The 14,212-nt window shown below is 43.7% G+C and overlaps 1 protein-coding gene across 32 annotated transcripts in view; it reads right to left on the bottom strand.

Annotated features, from left to right (window-relative positions):
• Positions 1-14,212, bottom strand: part of LOC126533104 (uncharacterized) — a 106,212-nt gene that overhangs the window by 18,148 nt on the left and 73,852 nt on the right. For 31 of the 32 annotated variants that reach the window (XM_055071770.2, XM_055071765.1, XM_055071786.2 and 28 more), the window contains 4 exons: positions 8,519-8,572; positions 7,746-7,829; positions 4,965-5,015; positions 905-937 (listed from right to left, as the gene is read on the bottom strand). In XM_055071770.2, the coding sequence (XP_054927745.1) occupies positions 905-937; positions 4,965-5,015; positions 7,746-7,829; positions 8,519-8,572 (222 nt within the window). The remainder of the gene's footprint in view (positions 1-904; positions 938-4,964; positions 5,016-7,745; positions 7,830-8,518; positions 8,573-14,212) is intronic. The other variant, XM_055071767.2, reaches the window with a different exon arrangement.

Here is a 14,212-nt window from a genome sequence, read left to right as displayed (position 1 = left end):
CCGCAACTTCTATCTCGCGGTGGTTTTCATAGAGAGCAAGGGCGTTGAAAGGGCGTCGTTGCTGGGGGCTTGAGCTAAGACCCCGTAGGGTACGCCACACACGGGATAATGGCTTGCGGGGGTCCAGTGACTCGCAAAAGCATTTCCATCTTTGATCCGCTAGCTTATCCATTCGCCGCCTTATCTTCTTTTGCATGCGCCGAGCTTCTCTGAGGTCAAGAATTGACTTCGTGCGCCTGTACCTCCTTTCAGCTCGGCGACATAGTGCACGAAGCCTTTCCAACTCAATGTCATTCTCTGTACGCTTTGATGAATGTATGAAGCAACGCGTACAATCTTGCATTGCGTCAGCAATTATTTCTTCTAATTTGCGTGCGATACGTTTCTTGCATGTGTCTTCCACACGAGCTTGAAAGACTGACCAGTCGATTTGGCGAGATACAACCGGTAATGCGGCGTCTAATCCTGAATATGTTTCTTCAAGGGGTGTACGGTAGCGCGATTAAAAGACGGGACAAAATAAGACACAGCACTGTGTGTGTCCCTGTCTGTCTTTTGTCCCGTCTTTTAATCGCGCTACCGCACACCCCTTGAAGATGCATTACCAGCAAGCCCACATCGCAACCCTCCTGACAAATGTTTTTGTAGTTTACTTGTATCAGAAGAATTCATATGCGCGATGCCAATTTAAGATGTGTGCCTTCCGTACGACGTCACTTTCGAAGCTGCATTAGTGCCAAACTCAGGAAGAGCTCGGCCTTAGAATGGGCCGCTAATAAAGAAATAATTTCTGCGAATGAAATACACATTTCTGGAAAAGTCTCATTCTAGAGCAACGAAATTTTTTTCCTTTGCGTGCCCTTAAATTGGCCCTTGTTGCATTCTCGCCAGTAGCGTCACATACCTGAGAATCCACCGCCAAACTGACCGCCAGCACCTAGAGCGAAAAGACAATAGCAAAAAAAAATAAGAACGAAAGCGAAATAACTGTCAATTGACGTCATCGGCGACAAATAATGCGAACATCGAATGCGAATATTAAGAAACGAATTACCCATCTCATCGTGATGCAAAAGATTTCCTGCTGTGACAAAATATGATAATGAACCTTATGATATCTGTGTCATGGACTGAACGAGAAGAAAGGGCGTTAACCAAGCGGCCCGATTTTTATTAATCATATCATAAGAAGTCAACGAGCACACCAAGGAAAACATAGGGGAAATTATTATGCAAAAAAGAGGTGAGGCGTGTAGACAGGACACAAGAGTAGAGAAGTGGACAACATGAACGCCGGTGTTGGGAAATTACTTGTACTTACTAATTGAATTAAATAAATTATAAATTAATGGCAGTGAAAGTGGAAGAAAAAACAACTTTGAGCAGGGGGGGGGGAACGATCCCACGTCTTCGCATTACGCGTGCGATGCCCTAACGAATTGAGCTACCGCGGCGCCATTTCTTCATCCAATTTCTTGGGTATTTATGTTTTTACTACTAGAACTAACCTTAGGGGTGTTAGCCAGGTGTGTGTCATGGACTAGTCGTGTAAGTTCTTAATTTGTTTATTTTCTGATGTGTTGCATTTTTTACTTCACTTGCACTCAAACACTCTTGTGATGCTTATTTCACAAACGTATTTTGTTGTATTGCGCTTTTTTCTATCCTGCTTGTTTCTTTTTATTTTGTTCACCAGCGTTGGAACCTTGTTTTGTACTTTGCAATTTACTTTGTTGCGTTATGTTATGAAGCTCATTTGCATCGTAACCATGTTTCTTTGTAGTTTGCTTTTACTTTGATTGTAATAACTAAGCCCCCCTTACTCAATGCCCTTTGGGCCTTTAAGGTATCTTTAAATGTACAAACAAACAAACAAACAAACAAACAAACAAACAAACAAACAAACAAACAAACAAACAAACAAGGAGCCAGCCACGCGCCGTAGTCGGTTGTGCCGTTGATCGTGCTTCTCTGTCTTATTCACGTTTTCACAGCAAAATGGGCAACACCGTTCGCATGTGTGGGGTGGCCAAAGCTTCAAGGAATGTTGAAGAAGAATTGTTGCAGGGTAGAAGGCTCAAATACCGGCGAAAACGTGCCGGTGATACGGTTCTAATCATTCCCCGCAAAGCCTCGTCAGCGGGAGCAACGGTAGCAATGGAATGTCGCTTCGGCAGGAAATTTCTTGTTCTCATCCCTTCCATTGACGCGTCGGTGTTTTTTCCACTCGCTCATAGACGCGTAAACGACGAAGTTCGTCTTCAGTGCAGCATGCGGTTTAAAGGCATTACGCTAAAATTGTGCGTGCCGTTTGCCGCTTCTACTGTTTTCCGCTTCTTTACCGCGTTTCACTAGCTAGGCAGCACGACTGCACGAGTGCATTGTGTTGTATGCTAAAGCTACAGAAGTTTGCAAGAAATGAAATTGTTGGTTTTATGTTGCCCGGTAATCTTCGCACCATCTGTCGCGCACTTCATGTTTTTACATCTATTTTATGCGTGGCCTCGCACATGTTTAACTGTTCCTAGTTGCTTCATGCATAACTCTTGTCGGTTCTTTTGAGCTGCGAGGTTTTCACCCTGCCTCATTTGTAAAGGGTACAAATCACACTGTGCCTTATCAGAATGATACCAAGCAAGTGCTTCTTTAACAGCTTCATTCTTTTTGCCCGAGGGCATCTTAGACATTGTGATTTTTTGGGAAATGTGTTTAGAGCATAGGTAGTTCAGGGTGAGAATTGCTAAAGTTGCTGCATATGGGATTATTGTTCCATTTTTAGTTTAAACTTTTGCGTCACGGTTGGGGAGTCATCACACCTCGATACTGTCTGAGCAGACTTACCACACCGAGTGATTTGTTTGTTTAACAACGTAGTCTCTTCTTGCATGTGAATTTTGTACTCAACTGAATTCTTTCTTATTATGCTTACGCCGCAAACGAATAAACCCGGCCTTGCCGCCAACACTCATCTACTTCGACTGGCACTGCTCTGCCTTTAAGTATATCATGTGGCACCTCTCTCTATATAGTAACATAAAAAAAATGTACTGAAAAGTTAGTCAGACTTAACTTAGTACGTTTCCAAGCAGCTCCCTTGGGGAATTTAATATTGAAAAAACTGCAGCGGGAGCGGCAGTTCATCGGCGTATGCAGCAGAATTGCATCAGCGGTACAGGGCTAACATGCGCTTTTATTAACCCGTGCGTTTGGCGACTTCGTTGACTAGTGTGCGTGTTTCCATCAATAAATTTGCAATTACTCTCCTTGAGGCGACTTTGCACTTATTCAGCGATGTCCCATGTATTCATTGGCAGAAAAATCACAAGGGTATCTGTAGACATCGCACCGCGCGGATTTGTTTGATATAAGTCTCCGCTAACGACGGGTGCTTACTATTGAGGTACAGAAGCAGCATATTACAGCAAGGGTAGAATTAAAGAAAAATGATCGAGACATCGCATTATTCAATCAAATTTATCAGCTAGTTAACATGAGGTCCACTACATGTAAATGGGGTTCGTGGCGTTTGTCTGCGGGATGCACCAGGCACGAAGGGGGACCACGTTGTCCCAAACACCGGTAACATCATGTTCATACCCGCTCCCACAGAAGTCAGCGTTTTCCCTACAGCTTTCACCGCAGAAGAAGCAGTCTAGCGCCCGAACAAAGTACAAATTGCAGCCGCGAACTTCAGCCAACCTTGCTGCAAAGGGTTGTCGTCTGCTACTGCTCCCGCACGTAATGTTGGAAGCGCCCGCTAGGTGGCCATCAGTGGCGCCTGTATAGGCGGTGCACTAGGCGTATAGTCGTTTCGGAGTATTCAAGCAGCGCTAAGCATCTCCTGTGAAGTAATAATTTAACTTTATTACGAGACAAAGCAATATATGACACATCAGTGAAACCAGGTTATGAAAATTTAGTAGGAACTGTTTCTCAGACGTACGACCCGAGATGCCTGGCGCAGGCACAAGTGGCCAGAGAAGCTTCAGAGTTCTTACTGCTTTCGGAATAGAGCAACGGCGTGTACGCTGGCTAGATGCTGTGTTGGTTCCTCCTCGGCGACATAGATCAAGTGATGACGTTGAGGAAAATTAACACGATTGTTTTACAGTGACTGTTTCTTAAAGAGTATTTCAGTTCATTCCAGAAACCAACTGTTCATTAATATTACAGGCGTAATGGGTGATACTTGAAATCACCCTGCCATCACTCCTACCACACGCAGCGTTAATTTTCGTAATGTAATAGGAGGTCCAGTTACCTACACCACTCAACACTCCACCACTTCATCCGCCATAGCTAGTGCCGGCAGAACGCAAAGTAGGGGAAAGATAGGAACGTGGCACTTGACCCGTTATACGCTAACTTGAGGTTTCGTTTGAAGGCGCCTAATAAAATATTTCGTTCGATTACGTAAAGGCATCATTTATATATAGTATTCTGTTAACAAAAGGTGATGCGAAATAGGCTTACACTTTCGGAAAAGGCACCAGGATCGAAACCTCGTTAAATGAATGAAGAAAGGACTTAACTAGTGTGCCTGCGTGTTTGGGTGAGCGTGCGGGGCCTATTGGGTGCCTGTTTGGGCTCTTTAAGTTATTAGCCAAGGAGCGTTCTTGTCGTCCACTGCCCGTAGATCGCACAAGACTGCTCAACAGCAACGCTAGTGCGCGTGCGCATAATGCTCATGCTCGAAGCGCAAGGAACTGCGCTGGTCCGGCTCCACTGCTAAGTCGATTCAGCTGAGCGTGGCGGAACATCCACTTGGCGACGTCGTTCTCGCAGCCAAACGCAAAGGCCGAGTGTTAGGACGACTCTGGCGACTTCGTAACACTCCACGCGCAGTCCCCGCTTGCACCGTCGATACAGCGATTGCGCCGCGGTGGCGGCGACGACGCGAGCGCGCCTCTGTTGCATTCCGTATAATCCGTATCACAATAAAAACGTATAAAAGATATCCGTACCTGAACCACCCGCTGCTCCACCTCCTAACCCAATACCACCGCCAGACAAGCCTAAAAGAGAAAAGAAACCAAAGCAACGAAATAAATAAAGAATAACTTCTCATGCTCGGTTCACAAAAAAAAAAAAAAAAAAAACAAGAAAGAAAGCGACCAATCGGTTAAAGGCACATGCGCAATAATAGCGTTTTCTCCACACACCCCTTTCCCCGTGCAGTGTTGTTGAGGTTCCTCCTGTGAGAGAGTTATGGCGCTGCACTTATCCCTTCCATTCTCTTTAACATCACTTCACACACACAATAACATAATGAACCTCATACAATGCACGAAATTAATCTGTATTGCCGAAGCAGGCCAGGAAACATATTGATGGGAAATCTAATTAAGTGTACGCGGTCAAATATTGAAGCACAATCTCAACGTTCATATAACAGCAACCTTCGATTTCCTAATGAAATCGAAGCCCGATGCACCACCGCCTGTAACGCCTCTTTCGCAGTTGCCAGCGCCCGCAGAAGCTGCAACGAATTAGAATACAGAAACGTGACTTCAGTGCCTGTGGTGCTAAACTATTTCCTTTAGAAGACGTTTAGCCACGATTTAAATCTGCGAATTTCCACAAAGTTGGCACATAAATGTTTATGTTCGTACACAACACTTTACTAGCGTTTGCCTACGCCTTGTTAATATGGAAAAATCAAAGCCACCGATTCTTAAGCAATAATAAGCGCGATGTGTTCATCCATCTGTGTCGCTTTTTAACGAGACGGATAGAAAAAGCGTGTGCGCAGATTAAGAAATTGGCCTCATAAAACAGATGCAGAAGTTGAACAATACTGATTGCGTAATGTAGCGCATTCAAAGGCGACACGGGGACCTGACAACGGCTTGTCCTGTCAGTTTTCTTTCAATCTTCATTTCCACTTTATGTGCGCTTAAATACGATGAATATTGATGCGTGATGCGGTAGGTGGCGATAAAGCAAAAAAATATACGAGTCCAGTTAACAAGGAAGAATCACACACGCTTCACTCGAGATCTCTGAGCAACCTACCATTGCGAAAGTGAGGACTCGGCGGCTCCTAACAAATGCGGCCAGTTCTTTTCAACACACGTGAAAATATCTACAATCTAATCGACCTGTTCACCGTTCGCAGTAAAAATACTGATTGATCAAATGCGTTTGAGTGTACAGTTATGAGATAATTTTTTTGGCTATTTTTAGAGTGCCAGGTTTCGTTTTCATTAGGATTGCAACCTCAAGTTTTCAAGCATTAGTGACTCTAATATTACAGGAATACTCTCTTTCCTAAAGAGAAGAGTTACCCTAACCTGAACCACCCCACGACCCACCACTTGATCCACCCACACTGCCACCGTAAGTGCCACGGGAAGAACTAAAAACTCACAAAGAAGCAGTATGCTTAAGCACGCTGTAGGTACTGTGCTATGTAACCGTGACTTGGGGTTCTGTAGAGCGTTACTTGAAATCGCAACGTTTTCTTGGAAGCTAAACAATCGTGCACAAAGCGTGTCTGCGTGAGACGTCAATATCAAGACGGCGGCAAGGCAACGACGATGAAGACTACAATGAGAGTAGCTGCACAACGAAGGCATGAAGACTGATTCATTGCACTCCTACGAAGGAACCTTACAACGTGTTGCATTACAACATGGCCTGATCATGAAGGCTCGGCATTGTTACATATCGTCTAAAAGCATTAGCTGCCTTTCGGGTAGCATGGAGGAAATTAACGTGCTCTTGTTTTTACAAGAAAATTATTCCTGCACGACATGACGAGCGCGTTGATCGTTTTAAGGCGCTAACAGTCCAGAAAAAATGAAAAGATGACGTTACTCGCTTGCTCCATACATGCGTCTGTAGCCTACGAGTAGAACATCCGGGCGTTGCGGTGGGAGATCGCGCTTTGTGTCGCGCCACTTGACAGATTTTAAAAACAGACCTATACTAGACCAGACAGTGCACAGGCATACTATGGCTGAAAGATGCAAGAATTATTAGAATATCTTCCACTGGTCGGTCAAGAGGAGTCTTGCAGCCCTAGATGTGTCCTGTAAGGTGTCAGCTAAGCTTTATAGCGAGGCAAATCTGGGCAGAATATACCTACCTTGAAGTTTTACTATGACTGTTTCAGGTGGATAATGCGCCCGTGAAATAGTCTTAGTTATTCTCTTACATGACCTTTCAGTCAATGGTGTCAAGAATCAGTCAACAGTGTAATAGTTAGAACATACAGACTGCGGGCAGAAGGCGTCATATGAAATGGAAGAAGTCGGTGCGTATGTGAGACAAAGGCGCGTGATGAGCTAACCCAAGGAGTGAGATCATCACATTCGGAATAAAGAAAAGCTGGTTATGCGGCGGCTGAATCTTGTGGCAACAGGGTTGTGAGCAGTCGCGAGGTTTATTGTAGGAGCTAGCCTGACCATGAACGCTGGCACGCATGTTGATGACGGCAGAGAAATCGTTAGGATGGCGATCACTCAGTCAGGCGACGAGCGTGTTCTTCTGCTCATACGGGGACTGCATACTTTATCATCGTGTCACCGCTGAAGTGAAGACTCATCAATATCGTGTTGCTGGTTCTGCTTCAGGTACATACGCCGAGCGAGGAGGCTGAAAATGAGTAAGCTAAGCGTACTTTGTTTTTCATTTGCATTACTATTACAAAAGTTACTCGAAATACTGAAGCATTCTCGCGTCTGCAACGTTACTTTTCGTAAAGAAATAAGCAGTGCCGTTATCCCAGCCACCCTACATACCACCTGCTGATCCACCGCTTCCACCAAAGGCAGCGCCACCAGAAGCTCCTGAACCACCGCTCACGCCATAACCACCGCCACCACCTAGAAAAGGACAAAATCAGAAGCTCAGCCACTTGTTCCACTAATAAAATATTTCTTCGTAAAGGTAGCGCGCACTAAGTGAGCCGAAATATTGCAAATACCTTCCTGAATTTTGCTTTAACTTGAAGTCATAGGAAGTGCTGCGTGGACAACGAATGTATTAGATGTGCGGATCCGTCATGGTAGCATAATGGCAATGACGTTGCACTGCTTAAACCGAGGTCACAGGTTCCGTCCAGACCTCGGCTGCGGCATTTAAATGGGAGCCGGAAGCAAAACGCGGGTGTACTTAAATTTTGTGCAGGTTGAAAATCCCAGGCTGGGGGGGGGGGGGGGGGGTCAAAATCAAACCGGAGTCTACCATTATGGCCTGTCTCATCATCAGATTGTGGGTTCGACACGTCCAAAGTACCAATTTTATTTTAATTAATTTTGGGATGTTTGTACAAGCGTGTCGCCTTTTTTCTTCTTTTAGACATTGCATAACAATTGAGTCGTGATGACATGCTGCGGTTAGACGGGTTAACGATAATCGAGAGAAGAATTTGCTTTGCGTTAACGGCTTTTCAAGCTATAGTATCTTAGTTATTTTCAGTTTATTACTTTTTATTTGGGTTGCAGAGCAATGTTTCAATATTAAAAGCCGGGCGTCTCGTTTTTGTAGGGTTGCATGATCGAGCAGTACTCACTAGAGCCTCCCGTCACAACTGACCCCGATCCGCCAAGGCTACCACCGGAGCCACCTGAAAATAAGAAAGATGCCACGAATGAACAAATACTCACACAAACACAAATACAAACACACACACGCACACACATACATACAGAAACACACACACACACACAGGCACACCAACACACAAACACAAATACAAACACACGCACACCCATATATTGAGACTAAAGTGACTGACTGTGTCAACAGAGTAGCTGAACTTGAATGTAGTGTTGAAATTATGGCCAAAAAACTAGATGCCCTCGAAAACAGAAGCCGTCGTTCTAATCTGATCGTATATGGTGTCGAGGAACGAGAAAACGAGTCGACTCAAGTACTTGAAACAACTGTAGTTAAGGAAAATTTCGAGGATGTACTTGGCGTAACGATATCGGGAGTAGAACGCATCCACCGTCTTGGTAGGCCAAAGCAGGGCGATGAGCAAAAATCCAGGCCTATCATAATATCATTACCAAGATAAAACCAACATTATGAAAAACTGCTCAAAATTGAAAGGCTCCAAAATTTCCATCGGTGAGGATTTTTCCCAGCCTATCCGAGAAATTAGAAGGAAGCTGTGGGCTCACACGAAAGAAAATCGTGATCGACAGGAAAAAGTACGCCTTGTGTATGATAAGGTTAAAGTAGAGGGAAGGCTCTTTTCTTGGGACGAAAACAGCAATAAAATGATGGCGGTAACAAAAAACGCCAAGCAGAAGGCAATGAAAAAAGATCTACCAAGCGAGCCACGTATCACGAGAAGCCGAAGTCAGCAACAATAATCAGCATAAATGCTCGCAGTCTCACTAATAAGGTAGATCAGCTAGAAGCAATACTCCTGGCACATACACCTGATATCGTCAGCATCACAGAAACATGGCTGCATTCCGGTATTTCGGATAAGGAAGTTGTACCCCAGGATATGCGATAGTGCGCAAAGACAGGGAATCACGCGGTGGGGGTGTCGCGCTTCTTTTTAAGGAAGGGATCCACTTTTCTACTATGCCCGACGTAAAAGATAGTGAAGCTCTGTGGTGCAACGTGCATCTTCAAGACACGATCGCTAAAGTGGGCGTGTTCTACAGGCCCCCGAATGCTGAAAGCGTGTGCCTTGAATCTTTACTTCACTATATGCAGTCGCACGTGCACGGGGGCTCGATTGTACTTGCTGGTGATTTTAACCTTCCCGAGATTGAGTGGTGTTCCCTTGTCCCTGAAACAAAAGCTCAAAGCATACTACTGGACATTATGCTTGGCTTTAACCTTGATCAGCTTGTTGCCGCCCCAACTCGTGTACAGGGAACGTCATCCTCCATCTTGGACCTTGTATTTGTGAGTAACAGTCTACCTTTAAATGAGTCGCGAGTAGACATACTTGATGGACTATCCGACCACAAAATGGTCTTATGCTCATTGCCACTCACTAGCCCACCTACAATACGTGGCCAATTAAAGCAAATACCCGCCTTTAACAAAGCCAATGATGACGCTATAATGACGTACCTTGCACACGAGTACCCTGAATTTCATGACTTTTGTACCGATGAACGTTATAGTATCGATGCGGTTTGGTTAAAATTCAAGTTTCATGTCATGCACTGTATGCGTAATTTCGTCCCAACTGTGTACAAATCAACTCGCAAACGCAATCCGTGGATCACGCGTGAAATAATTCATACTAAACGTAAAATCAAGAGGTTACGAAAAACTAGCAAGCAACGGAATGTTGCAGGCTACCGTTCTCAAGTAAATTCCCTTACTAGATTACTTAAGGAACAAGTATGTAATGCTAAACAGAAATTCTGTGGCTCTACATTGCACGAGTTTATTAAGAACGCGCCTCACAAATTCTGGCAGTATATGAATGCAAAGCGGACTAATCCAACTTCACCAGATGCGCTAGATCAGGCTAGAGCTCATGAATTTAACGACTATTTTTGTTCTGTTTTCACAACTGATAATGGTACTGCGAAAATGAATCCTTCCTTTTACAATTGGGATAATCGATTGCTAGGCACGCCTACTTTATCGGAGGCAGGTATTCTTTCAATCCTATTAGGCATCAATGAAAAGAAAAGTAGCGGTCCAGACGCAATTCCCAACAGCTTTTTGAAACGGTACGCGGAGCCAGTCAGCAGATATCTTTATCTCATATATTCCAAATCTTTGAAAGACTGTTGCCTTCCGGATGAATGGAAAATCGCAAAAATTACTCCCGTACTCAAATCGGGTAATGCAGCGTCTCCTTCTAATTACCGGCCTATTTCTATCACTTGCACTTGCAGCGAAATTCTAGAGCACATTGTATTAAAATATCTCATAAGTTTTATTGAGTCGAACAATATCCTCCACATGAATCAGCATGGCTTTAGATCTGGATTATCCACTGTTACACAGCTTGTCGAAACACTGCATGACCTGGCCCTCGGCATTAACGAGCGCATTCAAACTGACGTCATTTTTCTCGACTTCTCGAAGGCATTTGACCGCGTCTCGCACACTAAACTACTCCTTAAACTTAATTACATATTAGGTGATGGCCCAGTTTACCAATGGATTACTAATTACTTAACTGGCCGCTACCAATTTGTACAGTACGGCTCTCACTCCTCCGACCTTGCTCCAGTGTTATCAGGCGTTCCCCAGGGATCTGTATTAGCTCCAGTTTTGTTTTTAATATTCATAAATGACATAACTAACAATGCTGACGTGAAACTCAGGCTCTTTGCTGATGACTGCATGCTCTATAATGAAGTACGACACCGCAATGACCAGGTGAAACTAAATATTACCTTGAATAAAATAGCTCAATGGTGCATAGACTGGCAAATGACAATAAACATTGATAAAACCGTATTCATGTCCATTACAAATAAAGCGTCTAAGCTTGATTTTCCATATCACTTCAACGATGTGCCACTTCGAAGTGTAAACCAGTATAAATATCTAGGTCTCATAATATCGTCTAATCTCAGCTGGACAGAGGACGTGCGTCAAGTGTCAAATAAAGCATTAAATAAACTGTTCATTAAACGGGCCTTGTCATATTCTACACATGAAACAAAGCTTCTTGCATACGTCACTTTTGTCCGCCCAGTCTTGGAATACGCCAGTATTGTCTGGTTCCCTCACACTGCGAACGATATCGCCATTTTAGAAAGGGTGCAGCGGAAAGCGGTGCGTTTTATCTTTAACAGATACGGACGCCTTGATTCACCTACTACTCTGTTAAAGCTACCCTAGCTACCCTTGAAAGTCGAGCAAAGCTTCTTCGGCTCAAATTTGTATACCAACTATTGCATAGATCATTCCGTATAAAGCCCGACTCTTACTTTAAATTTCGTGATACCAGACCGACCAGAAGACGGCAGGCATGGGAACTTGTAGAATATCCGTTTATTAATAATACCTTTCGTTATTCTTTCTTCCCACGCTCAATTCGTGAATGGAATGCACTGGAAGTAGTCGCAAAACAGCAGCCAACACTAGCAAAGTTTATGGATTTAATTGAGCATGCTGCATGAGCCTAATATGTTGTTAATATAAGTAACCAAATTGCTTTCGTCATGCAATCCATCCCGATTCAGTTTGTGCTAGGAAAGCACTTGCCTACACTTTTTGTTCTGTGCATTCTGTATTTGAATGATGCCTTCTACACTGCATTTTTTTTTTCCTGCTGGTTGATGTACATTGGTTTCGTTGTGTGTATCACTATGTATGAATGTACTACTGCTATTCTTGAATAGTCTCCAATCATTATGTACTCATTTATTGAATGCTTTAGTAGTGTTAATTGATGTGACTTGTTGCTCACCCCTGTAAAAATCCCCATGGGGGATTGACAGTATTCTATAAATAAATAAATAAATAAATAAATAAGTATACAGACACAGACACATGCACGTAGATACACACACACACATACAGAAACACATGTGCACACACACACGAACACACTGGAAGACGTATGAGCATTAAGAAGACCGAAATTAGTCAACATGTTTGTAAGAGTACTTCTACTCGATGTCACCACCTCCGCGCAGACCACCTAAAGATTTTGGTTGTGTCAGCCAATCAGAAAAAAGAACGAGAAGTTCTCCTCCAATGCAGGCCTCTTATTGACGCTTTAATGACGCCGACTGCATTGAAGCTTGACGGAAAAAGAGAGATGAATAATCCACTATGGGCGAGCCCTCCTCCTGGTATAAAATACACAACTCTCTCTCATAAGAAGCCAACAAACACTGACACCAAGGACAACATAGGGGAAATAACTTGTGCTTAATAAATGAAATAAAGAAACGATAAATTAATGGAAATATAAGTGGATGAAAAAACAACTTGCCGCAAGTGGTGACCGAACCCACAAACTTAGCATATCGCGGGCGATGCTCTGCCGATTGAGCTATCGCGGCGCCGTTTCCCCATCTACTTTCTTGTGTCTTTATGTTTCCTAGTATAACCCTGGGAGTGTTAGCCTGCGCCCCCACTCGCAGACCTTGGTGGCGGATGTGAAACATCCTTTCTGCCGCAGGCGTCACGATTCGCCCCATCTTCCAAGAGGTCACATTGGCATGTGCGGCACATGTGTAGATTGTATGTTCGAGCGCCTGACAGGGAACATCCTGGTCAGGCAAATACACTTTAAAGGGTAATTGTGTTAGGACCCAAATAAAAAGAAATACATTAGCGTTTTTAGTGCAGTGTATGTCCGGGATTGATTATGTAGTTGCTGATATTGAAAACCACGCTGAAAATGTTTAAGTGGACAATGCAAAATGTCGACAAAGCAATTATTCAAATTCACACCTTCGTATGCTGAATCATATGTAAAGCAAACCCTGTATGACCAGCAACATTCTCATTAGGAGTTTCACACAGAACTTGGAATATCAGAATGGTTAGTTAGCCTTAGGCAGTCACAAAATGCTTTGTGCAACATGGTTGTTAACGAGTTCCGCATCATCAGGACCTGGCAGTTGATCAAGCTAAGAAAAAGCAAACAAAGTGCTTTGGCACTACTTGTTTTGAAAGCCGGTTGGTACACACTCATATGCTTAACGTACTGCACGAAACAATCACCATTAGGTGCGGAAAGGATAGACACTACAGGAAAGAACGCAGTTTTTTCTGAAAGTAGGCAGAGTCGAGTCTGATTTTATTTCTTCTTATTTTAGAGCACCTATTCTCACGGAGATCTCGAAGCACTCAAAATTGAAATCAGTGTAACCTTAAAATCCCTTAAAACGAGTTCAAGGATTCTGTTGCACCGTCAATCTTGTCTGCGTGAACCGGCGTCGGGTTAACAATTTGTCGTCAGATGAGGAATATTTTTAATGGTAAAGGAACCGATGACTGAACCCAGCAGGTTTCCTCAAGCGTTCTGTGCCAAGAGCTCATAATACAAGAAAATACTTTGAGCTTGGTGATGTGATCCTGATGTAGTGGCCTCTGGGGTTTCAACACAAAATTGCAGACAGTAAAGTAATGCATTTTCATTGCTTAGTAATGAGCCTTCTTTCCGCTAAATGAGTGAATATACACTCTTGGAGGAATTATTTACTGCTCTAAAGTTATTTTTTGTTTGTCTGTAGCTTCCCGCACAAACTTATGCTCAGAACCCCTTTGATATCCTGCGTCCTTCGCCAGTAAATGCGCACCTTACAAA

The sequence above is a fragment of the Dermacentor andersoni genome, chromosome 7, assembly GCF_023375885.2.
Source record: "Dermacentor andersoni chromosome 7, qqDerAnde1_hic_scaffold, whole genome shotgun sequence".
NCBI lineage: Eukaryota > Metazoa > Arthropoda > Arachnida > Ixodida > Ixodidae > Dermacentor > Dermacentor andersoni.
The sequence above is the reverse complement of the archived record's forward strand: the minus strand, read 5'-3'. Positions and strand labels throughout refer to the sequence as shown.